The following is a 21365-nucleotide window of genomic DNA, read 5'->3' as shown; positions in this document are numbered from 1 at the left end:
TATTTACTTTCCATGACTATATAAATAATAACAAAATTATATATTACGTACATTGCTGGCTGAGGCAGGACAGGGGCAGGGGCTGACTGGAGGTAGGGTCTGGCTGGAGGCAAAGCGGCGGGTGCGGGGCTGGCTGCAGGCAGGGGATGCAGCAGGGGCTGGCTGCGGGCAGGGGGTGCGGGGCTGGCTGGAGACAGGGGCTAGCTGCGGGCAGGCCAGGGGGTGCGGGGCTGGTGCGGGCAGGGGGTGCAGCAGGGGCTGGCTGCGGGCAGGGCAGGGGCTCCCCTGCTTCTACCGCCCCGGCCCTTTAAATAGCTGCCGGAGCCCTGGGGAAGCAGCGGGGCTCCCGTGGCTATTTAAAGGACCGGGGCGGCAGAGGCAGCTGGAGCCCCGGCCCTTTAAATAGCCGCCGAAGGCCCCCGCTACTCCTGGGCCCCGGGGGGTATTTAAAGTGCCCGGGGCTCCCCTGCTTCTACCACCCCGGCCCTTTAAATAGCCGAGGGAGCCCATGGGAAGCGGCAGGGCTCCAGTGACTATTTAAAGGACCGGGGCGGCAGTGGCAGGTGGAGCCCCAGCCCTTTAAATAGCCGCCGGGGCCACCCGCTACCCCAGGGCTCTGGGGGCTATTTAAAGGGCCCAGGGCTCCCGTTGCTTCTACCGCCCCGGCCCTTTAAATAGCCGCTGGAGCCCCTCCTCTTCCTCAGGGCTCCCTCGGCTATTTAAAGGGCAGGGGCGGTAGAAGCAGGGGAGCCCCGGACTTTTTAAATAGCCCGGGCGGCAAGGGCGCGGGGCCCTCTTAGGCGCGGGGCCCGATTCAGGGGAATCGGCTGAATCGGCCTAAAGCCGGCCCTGCCTCACGGTGCTGGGCTGCGGCTCTCATTGGCACATTCCAGAGAAGAGGCATTTTCAAAGCCCAGCCTATTCACCACCACAGCATGTGCATCTCCCACCCCCGTGCATGGCCCGGCCCTCTTTCACCAGACTGCCAGTCGCTGAACTCTCTGCAGTGTATCACCACCTAGCTCCAGGCCTGGGCCCTGTACTGACTGGAGAGCTGTAAAGAGGCAGGCGCTGAGCACCATCCAGCTCTGCAGACCATCTGCCCTCACAGGAGATCAGGGCCGCCCAGAGGATTCAGGGGGCCTGGGGCAAAGCGGGAGAGCTGCGGCGCTTGTACTCACCCGGCGGCAGTCCGGGTCTTCGGTGGCATTTCGGCGGCGGGGGGGCCTTCAGTTGCTCCACGTCTTCAGCAGCACTGAAGGGCCCCCCGCTGCCGAAATGCCGCTGAAGACCCGGACCGCCGCCGGGCCAGGACTCGCAGGGCCCCTGTGGGGCCCGGGGCCAATTGCCCCACTTGCCCCCCCTTCTGGGCAGCCCTGCAGGAGATGGGTTAGCTGAAGCATGGCATGAGAGTGCCAGCAGGTGCCAGCCCAGCTTCATCCTGCCTGTGCTCTGGGCCTGGGGGATTGGAAGCACAGCCTCTGAAGGATGAATCTGGCTGGCATCTCCTGAGATGAGGGGTTGAGGTCTGCCGTGGAGGGACCCTCAGTGCACCACCTGCTCCCTGGATTTTCCAAGAGATTTCCCGTGTCTCCCTGCATGCCACGGAGCATCAGAAATCAGGGCGGGGCTGCAGGCAGAAAAGGAAGGTGGAGACCTGGGCCAGCCGTTAGTCTCTCCCATACACCAGTGTTGATCAGAGTAACCCCATGGAGTTCAGCAGGGTCACTGTGCATTGACACGGGTGTAGCTGAGATCAGCCCACTGGCACTCGATACACAATCATGCCTGCTGGCAAATCAGTGCTTCCTGGGGCTTGGGCCACGGCTGTCGGACACTCCCCCAAAGTGATGCACTGAGAGGCCCACAGACCCCTCTGCTGAGGGGATAGGATCTGTCTGCCCCACAGCAGCTGAAAAGACACAACCCTCATGCTGCTGGGACTCTGGGTACCAAGCTCAGGCTCAGCGGCCCGGCACACCCAGAACTCCCTATAAGGGCAGCATGCAGGAACGGGTTCTCCGAGCAGCTGCGCAGCAGGTGACCCTGGGAGGTGAATGGTGCAGTGGCATCGTGAGCTCCCATTTCTCCTCCCAAGATGGGGATTCAGGCCCCAATCAAGTCCTTGCTGCCCACATCACGAGACACGGGAGGGAGCCAGACCGGTGCTCTCCGCTGACCGGACTTCAAGCCCTGCTCTAGGGCAGGTTTCAAATGGAAGCAAGCTTGGTGGGTTTCTCAGCCTACTCTCTCCTTGTCCACGTGGGCCTGGGAGCTTTCCTCTCACCGCCCAGTCTGGGCAAGGCAGACTTGTTATAGGGCAGGGGTGGGGGCGCTTTTATTACCACTGCCCATGCTGTGCCAGTGTTGCTAAGGGGGTCAGGCACCCTTCTCAGGCACAACTCTCACACCACCCCTTCCTCCCCTGTGTTTTCCTCCCTTGTGTTTTCCTCCCCTTCTTGGCCTTAAGCAGCTTCCAAGGCCTGGCCAACCAACCCAGGGCAAGCAGTGAGGGCCTCGCCATGTGGCCGCAGAAAGTGAGGACTCTCATGGAGATGGTAAGGGACCACATAAGCTCTGACTGCCCTTGCACCAGCTGCCTCTGCTCACCAGTGACCAACGGCTCTTCGCAATCACCCGCATTAGATGTTTTCTGAGCCGACAGTCAAATCCTTTTGCTGTTTATCTCTGTCATTCTAGCACAGAGAGGCTCTTGGTCACAAGTCTGGGGTAGGCTGGGGTGGGCCCAGGATGACACCAGTGTGACTGAGAGCAGAACGTGGCCTGTGGCCAATCACAGGAGATAAGATTGTGGGGACTGATTCTCCTATGGGGTTAAATGGGTTTTTCTTGGCAGCTGGTGCCTAGCATGCACTGTGCATCCCCTCCACCTGCTGCAATTAGCAGCTATCCTGGGTTTGCTTCAATTATTTATCAGCTTGGAAATACTGTTGGCAATTTTCCCCTGGGCAGGATATGGACTGTCCCTTTCCATTGCAGCAGGAAAGGCCCTACCTCCTCTGGCGACACAACTGCCCTGGCCAGGATAACTCTGATTCATCGGCCTGGTTAGATGTTGCCTCTGAGAAGCCAAGACTCCCCATCCAAGGTCATAGATTCCAAGTCTCCTTATCAGGTCATCACAGTTCCCCCTGGTCCTTTCCCCCAAGAAGCGACCCGGGGTATGTCTATACTGCAATGCAAAGTGGGACTGCAGCTTGGCAGAGATACCCCCACTAGCTTTACCCACACTAGCACAGCTCAGCCTAGCAGGGCAGATGCCGTGGCACAGGCTTCGGCAACACGAATAGGTCCCTAGGGTTCCGGGAGGGCTTGTATAGCGTTTCCGGGCACCGGTGGTGTGAAATCTTGCTCCTATCTCTTTGTGCATTGGCTGAGGCATGGGCCTTTCTTTGTGGTCCCTTTGGGAGTTATTTTCCAGAGGCAATGGAAAGGTGCACGGTCTGGGGACTAGAGAAGGGATGGCAGCTCAACTTGCTGAGTTACAGTTAGCGGAGCTCTCTGTTGGCAGGTTAACGAGTGCGGAAGGATGCTATACAGCACTTTTGGACGCGAGGCAAAGAGGAATCCTACAGCCAAATGAAACTGCAAGATTATTTCAGTCTCTGACGAGCCAGGCTCAATTCTTCCATCCTGTGTCTTTGTCTGGCAGACAAACAGGGTCAGAAAAGTGACCCTGGGAAATTACACCTGTGAGTTCCACGTTAATTCTCCATCACAGGCTTCCTCACTGAGTTGTCTCACTCTGCGAGCAGGGACATGATGGTATTGCCGGCAGTTCAGCCACGTGTGATAGAAACAGAGCTCTGCCCCGCCTGCTTCAGTCACCAGCCTGGCACTGCTGATCCTGGCTTAGGGAGTTGGCTGGGAGCAGGGCTGGTGGTAGGAGAGGTGGGATCGCATGGAGCTCCCTCCTCCACAGCTGAACAGGCTTCACCAAGGGGTCTGAGAAATTGTTCTCAGTAAACCTCTCCCAGAGAAGAATGGGCTTGTCTGAGGAGACACAGGGTCAGATCCCATTTCTGGCACCGCTCCGCTCCGGCAGCTCAGAGCAGCAAGAGGGAATCCCCCAAGGACAGGCAGTGAGATAGCTGCTCCACCCCACTCCCTCCTTTCCACGCTAGTAGAGAGGTGTCTGGGGCGGGGCTGGAGAACACAGGACTTCTACAGCAGCACAGGTTAGAGCAGCCCTTCGGCAGCTTTGAGCTCTGCCAGGGATTGCATCAGTTCATCGAGGCACGTGGCTACTTGCCTCCCTCAGCCCGACCCTTTGGCTGGGTACAGGGACGTTGGCAGCTGCTCAGCAGCACTCTGTTTCCTGCATTGTCATGTTCCTTTGGGCTCCTAGCACTGCTCCTCGCTGTCTGCCTGGGGCTCCCAAAGCCACGACCCAGCGCTGGGCAAGACCGGGCCCTGGGGGGGTCCCTCCTGTTCTGCCCAGGAGGTAGATAGCGATAGCTCTGCTACTCTAATGGGGAAGAGCAAGCTGAGTTTGTAAAGTGATGCTGATCGTGCAGAGCCCTGTAGCGCTAGCTCCTTGTGGGGTAGGCTGGGTGGGCCTAGGGTGGGTCCCCCACCCACTCAACAGGCCCCAGCCACTCCAGCCTGGATCTATCCCGTTATAGAGCTTGGAGAGCCAAAGCAAAGGCAGCTGCTCTGGGCAGGGGCACAGACCGACTTGGCACACATCAGCTTCTGCACCACTCTCCAAACCCCTCTGCAGGGCAGATGAGCAAGAGGGTGTGTGGGCCATACATGCAGGGGGACCCAGCGCCATCAGCCTGCCCTGATGTGTGGGTGTCTCCTAGACATGCACTTCCTGGGGTGGGTCTGAGCCCCAGAACAATATGGCAGACAGCAGGCAGAGGCTGCTGAGTGGAGATCCTGGGGGCCAGCTCCATGCAGCGTGGTATCTGTGTGTGCAATGGCTGGATGGATCCACTGGGCACTGCCCAATGGCAAATGGAGCAGCTGGCTTGTGTGAAGTTAATAATATCGCTGCTCACATCCTCAGTGTCATCCTGGTGGCTCAGGTGCGGAGGGACTTGGGGAGACAGAAAGCCCATCCATGCTCAGTGGGTCTATCACACTCTGCAAGGGAACTGCCTTTATTGGCAAGAGAGAAGGGGCCAGATGTTGCCAGCCATGGAGACCAAAGGCCTCCACAGAACAGGTGCAGTGTGGGCAGGCTTTTCCCTGCCTGCCCTGAGAGCTCCCTCTAGTGGGAAGCTCAGACTCCATCTCCATCCCCTCCCTCTGCTGAGAGTGGCCACCGACAGAATGGGCACCTGCCCGCTGGGACCAGGCAGCGTCCCACCCAATACCGAGCGCTCAGGCCCACGGGTCCGAGCACCTCACTGGCACTCCCCAGCCCGCCACCCACTCACCGGCTCCGCACTTCTGGAGTCGGCCTGGGCTCTGGGCTTCTCGTTGGCCTCAGCTTCCCGGTTGTTGGCCGTCGGGCCAGGGCCGGTGGTCACCGTGGTTGGGCTGGTTGCCGCTGCCTCCAGCTGCTGCTGTGGGGGCTCCTCCTGGGCATTCTTCACCTCTGAGTCTGGGCCCGTCTCTGTCGTCATGGTGACTAATTATTCTGCAGCTGCATAGGTAAGGAGGAGGAGGAGAGAGAGAGGGAATTAAATGCCATCCTGGCCTTTGAAGCAATCTCCCCAGAGTCTGTGGGGAGGCACACGCCCGGCAGCGTTCCAGGCACTAATGATCGCTTGGTAACAGCCACACCAAGGGCTTCCAGACTCGATGACACTTTGCATGCTGACTGAGCCTGCTGTCCGGGCACCCCAACAGCAGCCCCGCAAGCCCCCATCCCAACGGGCCCTGCCAGGCTCAGCCTCTCCATGGAGCTGCGCCCCGCGGTTGGGCAATCACAGCCATGCCCTTGATCGGTTACCAGCCCGCGGTGCGGCCAGACGATCACACTCACCAGTGCACTCCCTCCTTCCTTTAGCAGCTGATTCTGGAGGTCAGTTCTGCAAGGAAGGACGGGGACGGGGGGAGACCCTCAGCCAGCATGCAAAGTGCAAGGGTGGGGTACATCTGACCAGTGCAGGGCCCTGCTGACTTGTTAGTCACTTGGAACAGGAAGAAGAACCTGAGCTGGAAGGGACTCTGGGACCAGCTCCTGGGCACGGGGAGAACCTGCGCTGGATTCCTGTGCCCTCCTGCAATGGGCTCTGGGTGCAGCCCCTGGGCATGGGGAGAACCTGTGCTGGGTTCCTGTGCCCTCCTGCAATGGACTCTCCCTGGCCCTGTCCACAATCAGGTTTCCATGACATTTTCCCGCGTTGCTGTAGCGCCGGTGCAGCCAGTGGCGAGCCCCTGGGGGAAGCACTAGCAGAGGCTGCTGTCAGCAGGGTCATTGCTGGGTGTCCTGTCCAGGTGCTAGAGCGGTGGTGGGAGAATGTCACAGAGCCCTTGGAGCAGACGCAGCCAGTGGGCCCTCAGGCGGCTGAGGGAGGGGCATGAGGCACAGCCTGTATGGGACCCCCACCTGGCCAGGAATAGGAGGATTTGGCCACGTGACACACAAGTTTTCCGCTCCCCTGAGCTGGAGACAGAGAAGCCACGTGGCAATTAGCTTTCAAAAGCAGGCACTGCCTGTCCCTGAGCCCCGAATTTACAGCGTCAGGCCTAATGCAGCCTGTCCATTGTCAGGCAGGCTTAGCGAGATGGCAAACGCAGCTGCACACAGTGATGGGGATTAACATCCTGGAGCATAACGCCAGCAGCAGCCACCCAAATGACCAGCTTCGCTAACAAGTCCTCCACACTAGGGCCCTCGTCTCCAATATAGCCAGCACGGCGGGGGTCACAGCTCCCGGGGCCATTAGATCCAGCTGCCCTGCTGAGAGATGCTCCCACTCGCCGTTCCTCAGATCCACCACAATACAAGGCCCCCCCAAATGGAACCACTTCCCCAGCCCACCCCAACGTATTCTTCTCTCCCTCCATCCCAAGCAACGCAGCTCAACCCAGCAGGCAGGAGATGGGCAGAAATCTGCCTGTGCCCTGCCACAGATTCACCCTCACGTTCCCTCCTACCCCCAGACATGGATCCCAAAGATCAAAGGATCCAGTGTTAATCTGCCCTGGGGCAACACGGGCCTTTTCATTTAGTGAAATCAGGGGACCAGTTGCAGGCATTTCCTGAGAACCATCCCTGCAAACGGAGCCAAACCAAGGCCAGTGGGCATTGGGCCCAAATCCTGGGTCACACAACAAGCAGGACACCCCAGGTGGCAGGCTGCCGGTGACGTCAGCATGTGGGGAGCATTTTAACTACTGGGATTGCCTAAAAATGCCCAGAACGCCTGGACCACATTTCTAAATGGGGGTGGCTGCAGCCCTTTCCCAAAGGGGGATCCAACGCCCTGGGAACTAAAAGGGGAAGTCACCAGCCTGGAAGGATCAGAGGGGAGGGTGGGAATTCAAACTCAAAGCTAATAATCCAACAGCTTCAGTAGAAAGCAACTTCAGTCCCACGGCTATTCGGGGCACTGACCTGGTATAGGGTCCGGGCAGCACCCTGGCCCAGGGCCCGGGCGGTGCCATCTTCCATAGCAAATTCATGTTCCCCCCAACATGCAGTAAAGAAAAGCCCCCAAGGCTGCAGTCAGCCCGACCCTGATGCATAACCACAGCGCACCTTGCGCTCCCTGCTGTCTGACCCCCACCGCGGGATAGTCCCCCTGAAGCACCGGGCTCCGTGAGATGACGTGCCTGGGGGCACAGGGCCAGTCTATACAAGAGGCAGCTGTGTGTGCCCGTGGTCCCTTCTACCCTGGCAACAATGTAAATCTCTCTGGGAGGAGGGAGAAGGCAGACACCCAGGAATGGGGCGCCTACGCTGACCATGCTTTGGCTTTGTGTTCAGGCCTCTAATCCCAGTGACAGGGAGCAGCAAGTCTCCCAGCCCCTTGGCTTTCGTTTCACTGGTCTCCCTAAGGCACTCCTAGCTCCAGCAGAGTGCTCTACAGGTGTCTCCCTAAGGCAGCAGCGAGAGGGCCCATCTGGGCTGGCCCCCATCCAGCCTAGGGCCAGCGCTCCTCAGTGCAGCTGAGGGAGACAGAAGCGGAGCTCTCCCATACCTCACCCAAGAGGCTGTGCAATGAAGCAATGCGCTAGCAAGCCCCACCTAAGCAATCAGCTCATGCCCTAAAGCACGAGATTTGAATAACCAAATCGTTATCTATGTTCGTGCAACTACTTACAGGGATCAGGAAACCACCCAGCCTTGCTCTGAAGTCCAGCCCCCGCCCTACTCCTTAACAAGCTCCTGCAGGGCTGACTTCCACAGGCTGGCTACACCCTGCAGGGAAACCGGCAGCTTTTTAGCCGGCTGCCCTTTAAAGGTGACCGGAAGAGGGTGGAAAAACGAGGCCTGACCCGTTTTCATGAAGAGGTTTTTGATTTGGGTTGGCTTTTAATTTTGGAAATCTCAGCTCTTGTCTTGCTCCTTTTCGCTGGAGGTCTCCTTGGAAAACCGGAGAACGAGTGGGATTCTGACTTGGCCAGAGAGTGACCTTATGAGCCAATGGGAGGGAAGGGGGGGAATTTTTAGTCAGACTGTTTAAAACTCACTTTGCTGACACCTATTTAATTCAAACGCCTGACACACAGCTGGGAAAAGGCTCTTTGGGAGAGAATCGCCAGCCCCCAGCTCCTTCATCAGAGCCTGAGGAACCTGCCACTGCTCCAGCAACAGTGAAGGAAGGCAGCACAGGGTAGTTTGATCTTTCCAGGTAAATCGGGGGGAGGGGAAAGAATCTTTAAAAGCCTCTTTCCATGGCATGAAGAAGTGAAACACAAAACCAGCGTGTGCGTTTGAAACAGAGTTGTTCCCCTTTTTCTGCAATCCTCTTATGTGCTGGGCCAATGTGCCCTTTGCGACATTATCCCACGCAGCCCCTCCCCTGCCCCGGCTGGCGAAGCGGCTCAGCAATGGGCAGTGCTAATCGCTTACATCACGCCTTCCTAAGCGTGGATTTTAGGCCCAAGACTCAGGTCCAGATTTGGTGCTGCCCCAGCTCCGTTCAGCCCATCGGGGAACTGGGAGATGCTCTAACCTACGGTGGAGGGCAACAGCCCCCAAGGGACCATCTGCCAACTGGGGATCGCAGGAGCTCAGTTTGCCCTGGCCATGCCTCTGCCACATCCCTCCTTGCCCCAGCACGCCCTGCGCTAGGAGCTGGGGGAGGGTCATGTGGGAGCTGGCTAGACCGGCCCCGCTCCGCTCCAGGCTTCCAGGTCTTCTCGCTCCTGGACACTGTGCTGCTCCGCCTCCTCCTCAGTGTGACGTGTCCCCGTGCTAGCTCCCCAGCAGGTCCACAGCGTCCCACCACAGCCAACCCTCCCTGCCCACCACCACGCCTGGGCAACCACCCAGGCTCAGAGGCACATGTTAACTGGACGTATTCGGACTGAAACCCTGCCCCCAGGCCCAAGCGTAGGCTCTGGGCTTCCACACTGAGCTTCCAAAAAAGGAGCCCAGTCTACTGCAAGCAGGAGCCTTTCTGTGCTCCGTTCCAGGGGGCTTTTCAAAGGTACAGGCCACGCCCTTCCGAGCAGCACCTAGCAGGTGTGAGGGGAGGCCAGGGGTGGGGAAGGGGTCATGACCGTGGTCAACTACATGTTGAATTCAGCAGCCCGAGAGGCCAGAAATTCTTTCTGCTGGATGCCAGGTTGCACTGAGTGAAGGCAACTGCCCCGCCCAGGCTGGGAAGCTACAAATAGGGACAGAGGAAAAGCCAGGGACCTATCTTCAAGTGCACTGCAGCCAAGGAGGGGAAAGGGCAACCATGCTGCTAAAAACATTAGGCCAGAGCTCAGCTCCTGTAGGCTGGTCGTTAAGGTTGGCAACTTTCTAATCACACAGTGACAAAACAGAACGCCCCTGCCCCGCCCCTTCTCTGAGACCCCGCCCCAGCTCCCTCCCTCCCTAACTCTTCCCCACCCTCACTCACTTTCACCGGGCTGGGGCAGGGGGTTGGGGTGCAGGAGGGGGTATAGGCTCTGGGCTTCCAGGAGCCGTGCGGAGCTAGGGCAGGCAGGGAGCCTGCCTTATCCCCGGGACCCCCGCTGCGCCGCTATCCTGGGGTTTTACTGGAAAGTGCCAAAGGCAGCCATATGTAGGGGGCACTGGGCACCATTCTGAACTCCTCATCTGTCACTCTGAAGCAATTGCCAGTGTCTCTCAGGCTGAGGATAGGAAGATTCCACGGTTACAGCAGGGACCAGGGAAGGGAAGGTTGCATTTTAACAGTGCCTGAACCGGGAAACATTCCTTCTAGATTCCAGCTCTTCTGCAGGGTCCTAAACCCTTGCTCAGCTCGGGTGCAGGAAGCAGCGTTAGACTCAAATAGAGGCTAAGTGCATGGCAAGGCAGAGCAGTATGACCTGCTGCAGACAGCGTGAGCCAAGGGGAATGGAGGGCCCTCGGAGAGGATATGGGATTTATCACTAGGGCCCATGGTGGGAGATCTCCCTTAGCTCGAGTGAGAGGCTTATGCTTTTGGAGCTGAAGGCCCAGACTGCTAGTCCGAGCTCCATGTGTGTATTATCTGCATGCAGGGGTGCATATCCCTATTCCCTTAAAAGGGGCTCTCTGAGCCAGCCCGTGGCTCACCCTGGACTGCTTTGCACTGGACTCCGTAGCAGTAGCTTCTGCAGACATACTGGGGCTCTAACGGGCCGTTCCCATGGGGGAGCTGAGTCAAAACCCCTCAATAATTAAAAACCAAAGCCGTGCTCTGAGAGCATCAGGCCAGGCCCATGATGTAAGTGGCAGAGACCAAGCCATGGAACACTGATGAAACATCTGCAGGCACCACAGGTGAAATGCACTCAGCTCCACCAGCAAAGGTACCTGGATCTCTAAGCACTCACTAGCCTCCCGCCGGGGTGCTGGGCTGGGGGTATCCAGAGCAGTGCCCTGGTCCTCATTCTCTGAGGGGGAGCGGGACACCTTGAAGCACCTACCATGGTAAATCAGAGATACATTCCCCCTCCTCCCCCAGCTGTTTGGGCAAGAAACCGCCTTACATATTCCCCACTTTGACCCGGTCTCCCCACCCCCTTCTCAGGGATGGGCAGTTAACTGGCACGGTGACATGGGCCATCTGCCAGCAAACCCAGCTTCTTAGCCCCAGCCAGTCCTGGACACATCCCTGCACTGTATCAGGGCCAGGGGGTAGCCGACTCAGGCTGAGCCCCATTGGGCCGTGCCCTAAGGGACAAGCAGTGCCTCACACCTTTTGGAATACACCTTCCCAACACCACTCAGACCTTGTCTACAGTGGAGAACTTCGATCCCTGGCATAGCGGCAGTGGGGAAATCATGTCCACACTAGGTGCTAGCAATGGTGCAGCTAAGCCAGTGGCTGCTGCCATGGCCTACCGCAGAGGCAGCAAGAGGGTCAGGTTAAGGCAAGGACTCAACTCCCAAGAAGTTCAGGCAGCAGGCAGAATTGCTTCTTATTCACCATGGCTCCATTTCTACTCAAGCCTCAAATACGGCCCAATCCATGAAAGCAGATCAATGCCACATGTCGGAGATTGGTGACATGAGTGAAATGAACTGCGTGGTCTGGACCGCGCTCCCTCCAACCCATCAGTGGGTGCCACCACGGGCCATGATTGGCTGTTTCTGCTCAGGAGGGATCCAGGCCTGGAACAGTAGGGGGCTGAATGGGCAGAGTTGGGTGCATCAGCAGAGCTGAGTAGAGGCCCAGCTCTGGGGATGGTTAGTAATGACATGCATCAGCAGAGCTTCATGTGTGCTTGGGGGGTACCCAGGGCTAGAAGAGCAGGGGAGGTGGACGGAGGGCTGGCCGAGCTGAGTGGGGAGGATTTGGTCCCCACAGTGTGATAGCCGGCACAGGCCCGTCTCTTCAGCTCCAGGCTTTCCCAGCACAATCCCCAAAGCGGCTGCAGGTCAGGCCTGAGTGTGTTGTGCTGCCATCCCATCTTCAAACCACCCTTCGCCCAAAGGCAAGATCTGTGAGACTTTAAACCACCCTCCCCCTTAGGGAGGGAAACGGAGAGAGAGGAAGGACAGGACAAAAAGACAGAGTGACTTGATCAACGCCTCCTGGCTGCCACCCCAACCAGCTGAGCTAAACTAGCCAACAACTTCTCCCTGCCACACTGAAGCCCCACTCCAGCTCCCCCAGCTCTGTGTGCTTTGGCTGTCTCTGCCCAGGGAGATGACATTGCTGCTGCTGGCAAGCTCCCTGCTGTGCAAAGGGGGTTCTGGAACGTACTGCACTGCGCCCCCCACTCCCTCCATGCTCTCTCACCTTCTCCCTCGATCCCTCCTTCCAGCCCTTCGCTCTCGCTCCCTCGCTCTCCCTGGCTTTTCTTCTCCTCGCTCCCTGGGCTTCTGCCTTTCCCTGGCTCTCCTCTCTCCTCTGTCCTTCCGCCCTCCCCCTTCCCACTGTCTCTTCCCCTGCCCACAGTCCGTGCGGCTCACAGGCAAGCAGGGCTGTGTGGAGCTTTAATCACCAAAGTTCAAATGAAAGAGAATCCATTTAACAGCGTTGTCACAGCTCATCTTCCGGGCAGCCCACGGGGCAGGCCCTGCCAGCAGGAGACACCGACCATTTTCTGTCTGCTGCAAAGCTGAGTCACTGGGTTTCACCCCCTCACCGTCCAGCACATATACACACACACACCCATAACAACCCTCCCTGGGTAGGAAAGACTGTGCTTATTTTTACTAAAACATTTACCATGCTCCCATCTCTGCCTCTCCAAGCTCTGCCCCGCCCCAAGGATTTCTCATGCGCTCCAAGGCCTGTCCCGATTTCCCTCTCTAAAATGTCCCTATGCATCCATGTCAAATGCTGACAGGCGTGATAACATGTCTGGCCTCTAAGGGTATGTCTGCACTGCAATGAAACACCCGGGGCTGGCCCATAGCAGCTGGCTCGGGCTGTGGGGCTGTAAAATTGTGATGCAGCCCAAGCCTGAGCACTGGGACCCCAGAAGCGGGGAGGGTCTCAGAGCCCAGACTCCAGCGCAAGCCCGAACGTCTACACTGTAATTGTACAGCCCCGCGGCCCAAGTCAGCTTACATGGGCCGGCCCAGGGTGTTTAACTGCAGTGTGGACATACCCGAAGAGTACAGCCTTGAAAACGGTGACCCTTTTATGTCCAGGAAAGCTATTTTGGGTTGGGGTGGTTCTTTTGAAAACAATGATTACTTCTATTTCATTGTATCCCTTGCCTGTCTGGGCAGTCGATAACATTGCCCCTGGGCCTTATCTCTGGAACGATATGAAATACAGTCCCCAAACTCCCCAAGCCCTTTCTGAAATTGCTGTTCTGTAACGTATGCAGCACCCAGAGGACACAGGACAGGGGACGTCATAGGTTAGTATATCAGTAATTGTTCATATTCTGGTAACACCTAGGGAAACACAGGATGGGGCAAGGGGAATGTGAAGGAGAGCTTGGAGAGAAATGGTTTTCCTGTTGCAGGGAAATTTTCAAGGTTTCGAATATTTTTCCCATCCCAAAGCAGGACAAAACAATCGAAATCTCGAACATTTTTGCAAACCGAAAATCTGGAAAAAAAATTCTGTTCAAGTCAATGGAAACTTAGTTAATTTCAAAATGTTTCTGTCAAAGATTTTAAATAATAAATTAACAAATTCCAAAACAAAGTCATTTCAAACCAAAAAAACCTTAACTTTTGGTTTCAAAACAGTGTCACAACGTCCTATTTTAATAATTTCCAACCTTTTTTTGGAAACAGGAAAAACGACCCTTTCCCATGAAGAGTTTCTATCTCAATGCATCTGCATTTTTCGATAAAACAGCCTTTTGTCAAAACATTCTTGACTGGCTGGGGAATGAAGGGTTAACTTGGACTTGTGTAGGAAACCTGGCATAAGTCACTTGCAACTTCACTACTCCTGAGCCAGGCAACCATCCCAAACAAGTGGTAACAAACCTTTTAGATCACACTACACCTGACCCCTTCAGTGTGCATAGCCCAGCATCCCCACTGCACAGATCATCTCCCGCAGGGAGAGCGGGGGCTTTTGGGCTGCCCATTACTGGCCCACGGCAAGCACCTCTACAGTATTCCCTACTGTCCTCCTCCTACCCCCGCTGAGTCTGGAGCAGGTGTGACCGCCTCTGTGGCTGGTGTTCCTGCCTCATGCCCCGTGCACACCACTACGCCCTTCCCGCTAAGGCTGGCACATGCCGCGAGAGAGCTGAATTCTTACTCTACATTGAGCCACGTCCTGTGTGCTGTTCATGCTGTGGATTCGAATTCCGCACTGACAGCTGACAGACAGCAGAGTTTATTTCTGGCGGTCAGAACTCCTGAAGCCGAGCTGCAGAACAGTGTGCACCTGGCCTGCTCCCCACCTGGCTGCAGGGCTGTGAGCACATTCACATGTTTCCCACCCCCAAAGGGAACTCATTTCCTTTAGAGGCCAGTGCTGCTGCAGAGGGGATCTTCGCAGGGCACAAAAGCCTGCCAAGAGAGAATCGCCCAGGGCTGGCGCGTCAGACCTTCAGATATGGCAAACATCACAGCTATTCCTGCAAAGTAAACTCTGAGCGCTCCTCTGCCTGCATTCCCCCCTCCCTCCTCCTCTCCCGCCCCAACCCTGCCTCCTCTCCAGCCTGCCTAGCCGCTCCCCTCACAACCTCCCAAAAAATAAAGGCCGGCTGGATTGTCTGATGAGTTTCTCTCTGTCAACGTCTGGGCCAGAGAAGCTGTGAGACAAAGCACAGTTATATAGGGAGTCAGTTGACAGCTCCCCAAAACCTGGCACCTCCTGGCTTGTGGCTCTGGTGGGGGGGCGTCACGAAGGAGCAATAGCTATGGGGCAGCCCCCAGCTACTCCAATCCCTGCCTCTCCCAGCAGGAGTCACTGAAGGAAATATCAAAGCACCTATTCAAGGCAAAATCCTCTCTCCTGCTACCTCCATGCTGCAGCCCAGGCTGCCTGCCCTCTAGAGTCCCCCTTGGCACCTGCTCCCAACCTCGCCCCCTTGCCTCGATCTGTCCGACCAGACCAGCTAAATATTGATGTGACAAGGGGGTGGCAGAGGAAGTAGTGGTCTGTGCCGCGCAGGCTGGGCACCATTGGCAAACATGCCACAAAGAGCAGGGCTGCCCCTCCCAGCCAGCACACAACCAACCGGGGTGCCCAGAGCCAGGCTCCCAGCGTGGGAAGGCAGGAGTGGAAAGAAACAGAGTGCTCATCTCCCTGCAAGGGGGGAATCTCCTCCCTACAGTCCACATGGTGCCTCTGAGCCCCCTCCCTCCTTCCCCACATGTCCCACGAGACAGCCCCTCCTTCCCCCCCCCCCCACTTTTCCCTGCCAGAGCCATGCCCCTCCCTTTCAGTGCTACCCATCCTGTGCCCCCAGTACTTTGCCCAGCCTCCTTTGCGGGCTGCAAACACTGGCGCTGCCTCCCCACCTCACAGCCATGTTGTTCATAAATAATGAGTGTCTGGCTTTTATCAGCTCCCTTCGCTCCAGGCTCAGCCATAAAACACCGAGAGCCCCTGTGATGGAGACGCCGATGGCTGGCAGAATCCGGCAAGCTGCAACCCTGGGCTCAGGCGCACCCCACCCAGCACAGCTCAGCACGCTCAGGCGGCGTGTGTGTGTGGGGGGGGGTCACAGATTACCGGGGGACGAATCTGCACAGGGCTAGCATTGTTATCATCTGTATTCCAGCCATGGCATGTTGCCCTGACTGCAATCACGGTCCCGGGGTTCTGGGCCCTCTGTGCACACATAGTAAAGAGACAACTCTGGCCCCAGAGAGCTTGCAACTAAATAGATAAGAGAGAAGGGAGGTGACTTACCCAAGATCATACAGCAAATCTGGGAATAGAATCCAGCTTTTCTGCCTCTCAGGCCTGTGCCCTGCCCACTGGATCCCACAGCCACTCAGAATAGATGGCCCCCTGCATGTTGTGCATGAGGCTGGACAGAGCCTGACTTACCACATCTTAATGGGTACAGTAATGCCAGGCAAGAATCCCCACCACAGTTCCAAGCACTGAACGGCATTAGGATTAGGGCTGAGGTTAGGATTAGACTGTTTCCTGGGTCCCTTCCTATGGCACCTCATGGCTACGTAGTTGCATCCTCTCCTCCACTGCTCTGCAAAGCCCTGCTAGCATCAGGCACCACGTGGCAGGGACACGGTGCGGCATTCAGCATGAGGGCTTCTCTAGCCATAGCTGTATCGACACACAAACAAGACCTAGTCCTGACCTAGGGTTGCATGGCAGGCGCCACTGCTTGGCAGCTGAGCGAGGTTAGTGTGGGGTTTGGCAACATGCTCCCCATGGGCATCCTCAGTAACATGTCACACTGCCATGACCCTTCTGTCCTCTAAGTACTGACATGGCCCCACCACCGTCGGATCAGAGCACCAGGGCAGCACATTCGGTTGGTGAGGAGAGGTCATGGTTGGGATCCCCCTGCCGGTGCAAACACTGCACAGGTATAAGCCAAAGCAGCCAGAGGCATCTTTAAAGTACACGCTCAGTGGTAGTGCAAATCAATAGGCAAGCATGGGTTACATGGACCCTCTGTACCCGACCCATCTGTTTCAGGCCTCCCGCCTTGCTCTTTGGCTCAATTCGTGCTTTTAGCTTTGGAGGTGCCTGGTTCACTCCCTGGCAGGGGCTGATATGGCAACAACCAGCAACTTGCCTTCTGCTGCACGTGACACTCATATGCCATCCAGATGCTGGGAAGGGAGGAATGCCTTCGCTGGGGTTCTTGTCCTTATCAGCTCTCACTCTGGATCGTCAGAGCCCAGCTTGAACAGCCGCATTTCTCTCACGACAGCATTGTGTCTCTGCCAGGTAGCCAGGGTACATGTGCAGGGGCCGTTACTCCATGGCCGGTGTAATCTGTGCTAACTCAGCTACAGTGGAGCGGGCTGGGTTCCAGTCTAGCGTGGGAGTCACGAACAGACATCTTGGCTAATTTCGCAGGGCAGAGTCCTTGGTGGTGGTGATGCATGAGCCAGAGGGCATCCTGCTTGACTCTCAGACGCCAGGCTCGGTTTGCAGAGCTGGAAGCTTAGGGGAAAGCCCCAACCTTTCACTTGTGAAAACCAAGCAGATGTGATGTGGAGTCCCTGGGAGAGGATACAGATGAAAGCCATGCTGCCATTTTACAGAGCAGGGCTGTGTTGTGCAGCGTTTGGCTGGTCTCATGAGCTTATTCACAGAGTTCACCTTCCTGCTCCCTCCCCCCCAGATCATCCTCCTACTCCAGCTAGAGCTTTCTTCCTCCCTCTGCCCCCCAGCTCCCTCTGCCCGACTTCCTGCGTTGTCCTCTCCCCACAGAGGGCCCCTTTGGTGATGCTCAGTGCTGACGTCACACAGCGTGTTTCCAAACAATCCAATAGGCAGGAATGTCCCAGCTGGAAACGATCCCAGCTTGGGTTTGGCATGTCCAAGCAATCCTACTAATATTGACATGTCCTGGCCTAACAGCAGCGACACGGTGCGCCATGGCACGCCACCCTCAGTGGTGCCTGCTGGGCTGCGGGAATCCTCAGAAACATAAATGCCCTCGGCATGTTGTTCCCAAAGGGGAGGAGCTGCAGCCACCTACCTGCAAGGCCCTGAACTGAACGTGTCTGTCTCTGGGGTGAGCCTTCACTGTACCCCTCTAGTACCCTCATCCTTGAGTGATAGTGGAGCCCCCATGCGCTGGAGTGACAGCTGAGCCCTCCTTCTTCTCCCACTCATTCCCTGCCCTGGCAGAGTTACCCCCACCATCTCGCCTGTCCCTTTGGGGCTCTGCTGTTCCTTTTCCTTGTAAGCTTTTTTCTTTCCTGTATGGTTTGGGGATCTTTTTAATCCTGGTGTCTTTCCCGTCTGCTGGCTCCTTCACTCCCAGACCCGGGCACAGGTCTGCAGTGTAAGCAGACTAGATCCTGGCTCATGGAGCTTCCTTCATCTTCAGGCCCTTCTCCTCTGCCAGGACCTCTCCCACTCAGCTCCGCTACGCCCCAGGCAGGGTAGCACAGCTCTAGTACAATGCACACCTTGCTGTAGGTGGCTGCGCCTGGCCACGGTTCCGCTGAGCAGCCAGTGTGGAGGTTGCACCATCTACGTACATTTCTAGCTTAGCCAAACGCTTATATGAGGCCCATCAGGATGACTCTCGGCACCCCCAGCTGGCCCCAGTTTGACCTGTCGGAGCAGGAAGAAGGCGGGAGCCAGGCCGACTTCCCACAGCTGTGGACCCGGCCCCAGGTACGTGTCTGAAAGCTCTCAGCACATGGCAGGCAGAGACAGGGCAGCACAAGTAAAGACACTCCTTCTCTAACCATATTGAATCCTCCTGGACCACCCTTCCACTAGATCCAACACCGCTCCCCTCTCCCGGCATGGGTGCAGGGACCCCTGACTGCAGCGCTGCTCCCCCGTCCTGCAGGGGCAGGGTGCCGGGAGGCCATGCTGATGGGCGAACACTTCTCGGTCCGCCGTAAAGCAGAGTTCCAGGAGGCTGCTGTTGTGAGTGAGTCAAAGTGGGGTGTGGGAGACACAGGCAGATTGATCAGACCCCCTCTCCTCTAGTCGCTTCCCCCCAGAGTGGGGGGCGGGGCACCCCAGGGTCTGTCCTGCAGAGGAAAGAATTTCTTTCCCTCAGATGCCCGAATCCTGACCTTACCTCACCCTGCTTTACAACCCCTAGGCTCAGACACTGCCCCTGCCCAAAAGACCCAGCACCCTAGCAGACCTGAGCTGGCAGGAGCCAGTGAGGGTGTGGAGAGATGGCTAGAAGTGGGGGATGCCAGTGTGGGAGGACTACATGGGGGGCCCACCTCTGCTCTCAGTTACATCACTGTTTGGGGGTCAGGGTGAATAATCAGGTGAATATGAGGCTCCCATTGTGACGCTGTGGTCAAAAGGGCTATAGCATCCTTGGAATCTCGAGTAGAAGCAGAGGGGTTATTTGACCTCTGTATTTGGCCTCTGGCGCGACCGCTGCTGGCATACTGCGTCCAGTTCTGCAGCCCACAAGTCAAGAAGGATGTTGATCAATTGGAGAGGGTTCCGAGAAGAGCCACGAGAATGCTTAAAGGGTTGGAAAACCTGCCTTCTAGTGGTAAACTCAAGGAGTTCAATCTATTTAGTTTAACAAAGAGAAGATTAACGGGTGACGTGATTAGTTTTCAAGTACCTACATGGGGGACAAATATTTAATAATGGGCTCTTCAGTCTAGCAGAAGACACATAGCATGAGCCAGTGGATGGAAGTTGAAGCTGGACAAATTCAGATTGGAAAGGAGATGTACATTTTTAATGGTGAGAGTAATTAACCATTGAACACTTTACCAAGGGTCGTGGTGGATTCTCCAGCCCTGAAAATGTTTCAAACTGGATTTGCTGTTTTGTGAAAAGATTTGCTGTAGGAATTACTTTGGGGCAGGTCTCTGGCCTGTGTCATACAGGTGGTCAGACTAGACGATCCAGGTCCCTTCTGGCCTTGGAATCTATGACAATCTGCAGTAATGAGAGGAAGGATGCTCCAGTGATCGGCACAATGGTCTAAGAATGGGGAAACCTGGGTTCAATTCTCTCCTCTGCCACAGACTTCTGGTGTGACCTTGGCTTAGCCACTTAGCCTCCCTAGGCCCCAGTTCCCCATCTGTACAATGGGGTAATAGCACTGCCCTGCTTCCCAGGGGTGCTGGGAGAAGAGAGACATTACAAATTGCGAGATGCTCAGCTACGACAGTGACGGGGTTGCAGAAATACCACAGATTCACACCACATTGAGGTAATCCTCATGACTTCAGTAGAGTTAATGAGACAGATTCCAGCCCCAGGGAAGCAGTGGGTTTGAAGGAGAAGGGAATGCGCCCTCAGCAAACAGGAAGAGGAAGCCTGCTATGAACACTAGGGCAGAGCAGTATATGCATCCCCATACATCGCACCAGTGATCGAGCTAGGATGGTCCCAGCCAAGGGCCCACGGAACAAAACTCTTGGAGCTGCGGATAGCAGAAAAATGATCATGGAGACCACAGAGCAGAAGGCACCAGGACATCCTCACCGTGTGCTTAGAACCAGGCAAGAGAGTTTGGGGAAGGGGACCGTCTCCCTGGCTCCCGCCAAAGAACAAACATGGCTGTATCCTCCCAGGAGCTTTGTTACCATAGGCACCAATTCCCCAGCCGGCACACGTACACGGCCTGCACACACGATCCCATTATGACAAGAGGAAATCACTCCATGACCAGCTCTACCTGCCTCCCGTGCCCACTCCCCGAGGGCCAGCTGTGCTGTTGAAGGCAGGTCACAGGGACAAAAGGAGATGCAAAGTAGAGACACAGTGTTGGACTCTGAAAGCCTCTAAGCCACTAGCCCACACAGGAGGAATCTAACCAATGTCCCACTCAGGTTACTGGGTTTGGTTTGGTTTTTCCTTTGCAAAAAGCCATGAACAAGGGCAGCCGCTGTGCTGGAGGGTAAGGCCCTGCTCCCCACCTGAGTGCCCCACATGCTGCCTAGGGTGACCAGATGTCCCGATTTTATAGGGACAGTCCCAATATTTGGGGATTTTTCTTATATAGGTGCCTATTACCTCCCCCCGCCCCCCCCCCCGTCCCGATTTTTCATACTTGCTATCTGGTCACCCTAATGCTGCCACTCCTCCTCTTATCAGTGCCATAGCTGCCCTATATGCATGTCAGAATTTGGGCATCTACCCATCTCACTTGGTAATACCCCACCATGAACAGATACTGCCCCAGCTCATCCATTCTCTGCTGGGTCTGTCAGAACCAGGCCCCACTTCTTTCCTCATCTGAAGCCTTGGGTTTCTCTCGCTCCAGTTTGGCCACACTTCCACTCCACTGGCTGTGCTGAAGTGTCTCCTGATTTACAGCGGTGAGAGTGAGAGGGGAATCGTGCAGCGACTCGAGCCAGCCCCACTCCTTGTTCCCATGCAATAAGTTACATCTGGCTCTAAACGTTGTGAAAGCCACAGTCTCCCGGGGTGGGATGAGACTCGCTGGATATAGGCTGGGGAGACAGCAAGGCTGTTGCAGGGTGGGAGTGAGAAGTGTCCCAGGGAAAGGGTCACCACTGGTAAGTCTGTAACCGTGACTCCTAACTAACAATTTCCCAAGCCTCCGGGGCATCTCCAGCAGCTGTAGCATGCCCAGTCCCACCTCCTGTCCCTCACTCCGGCCCCTGTGCCCAGCCCCGGGAAGGCCTGACTCCGCCCTGCACTGCACCAGTGTGCAGCAGGAAGTGAGTTAGAGGTGGGTCGTCCCTGCATGGTCACTGAGCTTAACACCTCCCTGGATCCTTG

The 21365-nt window shown here is 56.6% G+C and overlaps 1 protein-coding gene across 1 annotated transcript in view; it reads right to left on the bottom strand.

The window, feature by feature from the left end:
• EPB41L1 (erythrocyte membrane protein band 4.1 like 1) overlaps positions 1-21365 on the bottom strand; it is a 151348-nt gene that overhangs the window by 53914 nt on the left and 76069 nt on the right. The window contains exon 3 of the mRNA XM_026656757.2: positions 5409-5617. Coding sequence (XP_026512542.1) covers positions 5409-5597 — 189 coding nt within the window. The 5' untranslated portion in view covers positions 5598-5617. The remainder of the gene's footprint in view (positions 1-5408; positions 5618-21365) is intronic.

The sequence above is a fragment of the Terrapene carolina genome, unplaced genomic scaffold (genome assembly GCF_002925995.2).
Source record: "Terrapene carolina triunguis isolate 2854851 unplaced genomic scaffold, T_m_triunguis-2.0 Scaffold233, whole genome shotgun sequence".
NCBI classification, from domain to species: domain Eukaryota; kingdom Metazoa; phylum Chordata; order Testudines; family Emydidae; genus Terrapene; species Terrapene triunguis.
Note: the sequence above shows the minus strand (reverse complement) of the source record. Positions and strands in the feature narration are given on the sequence as shown.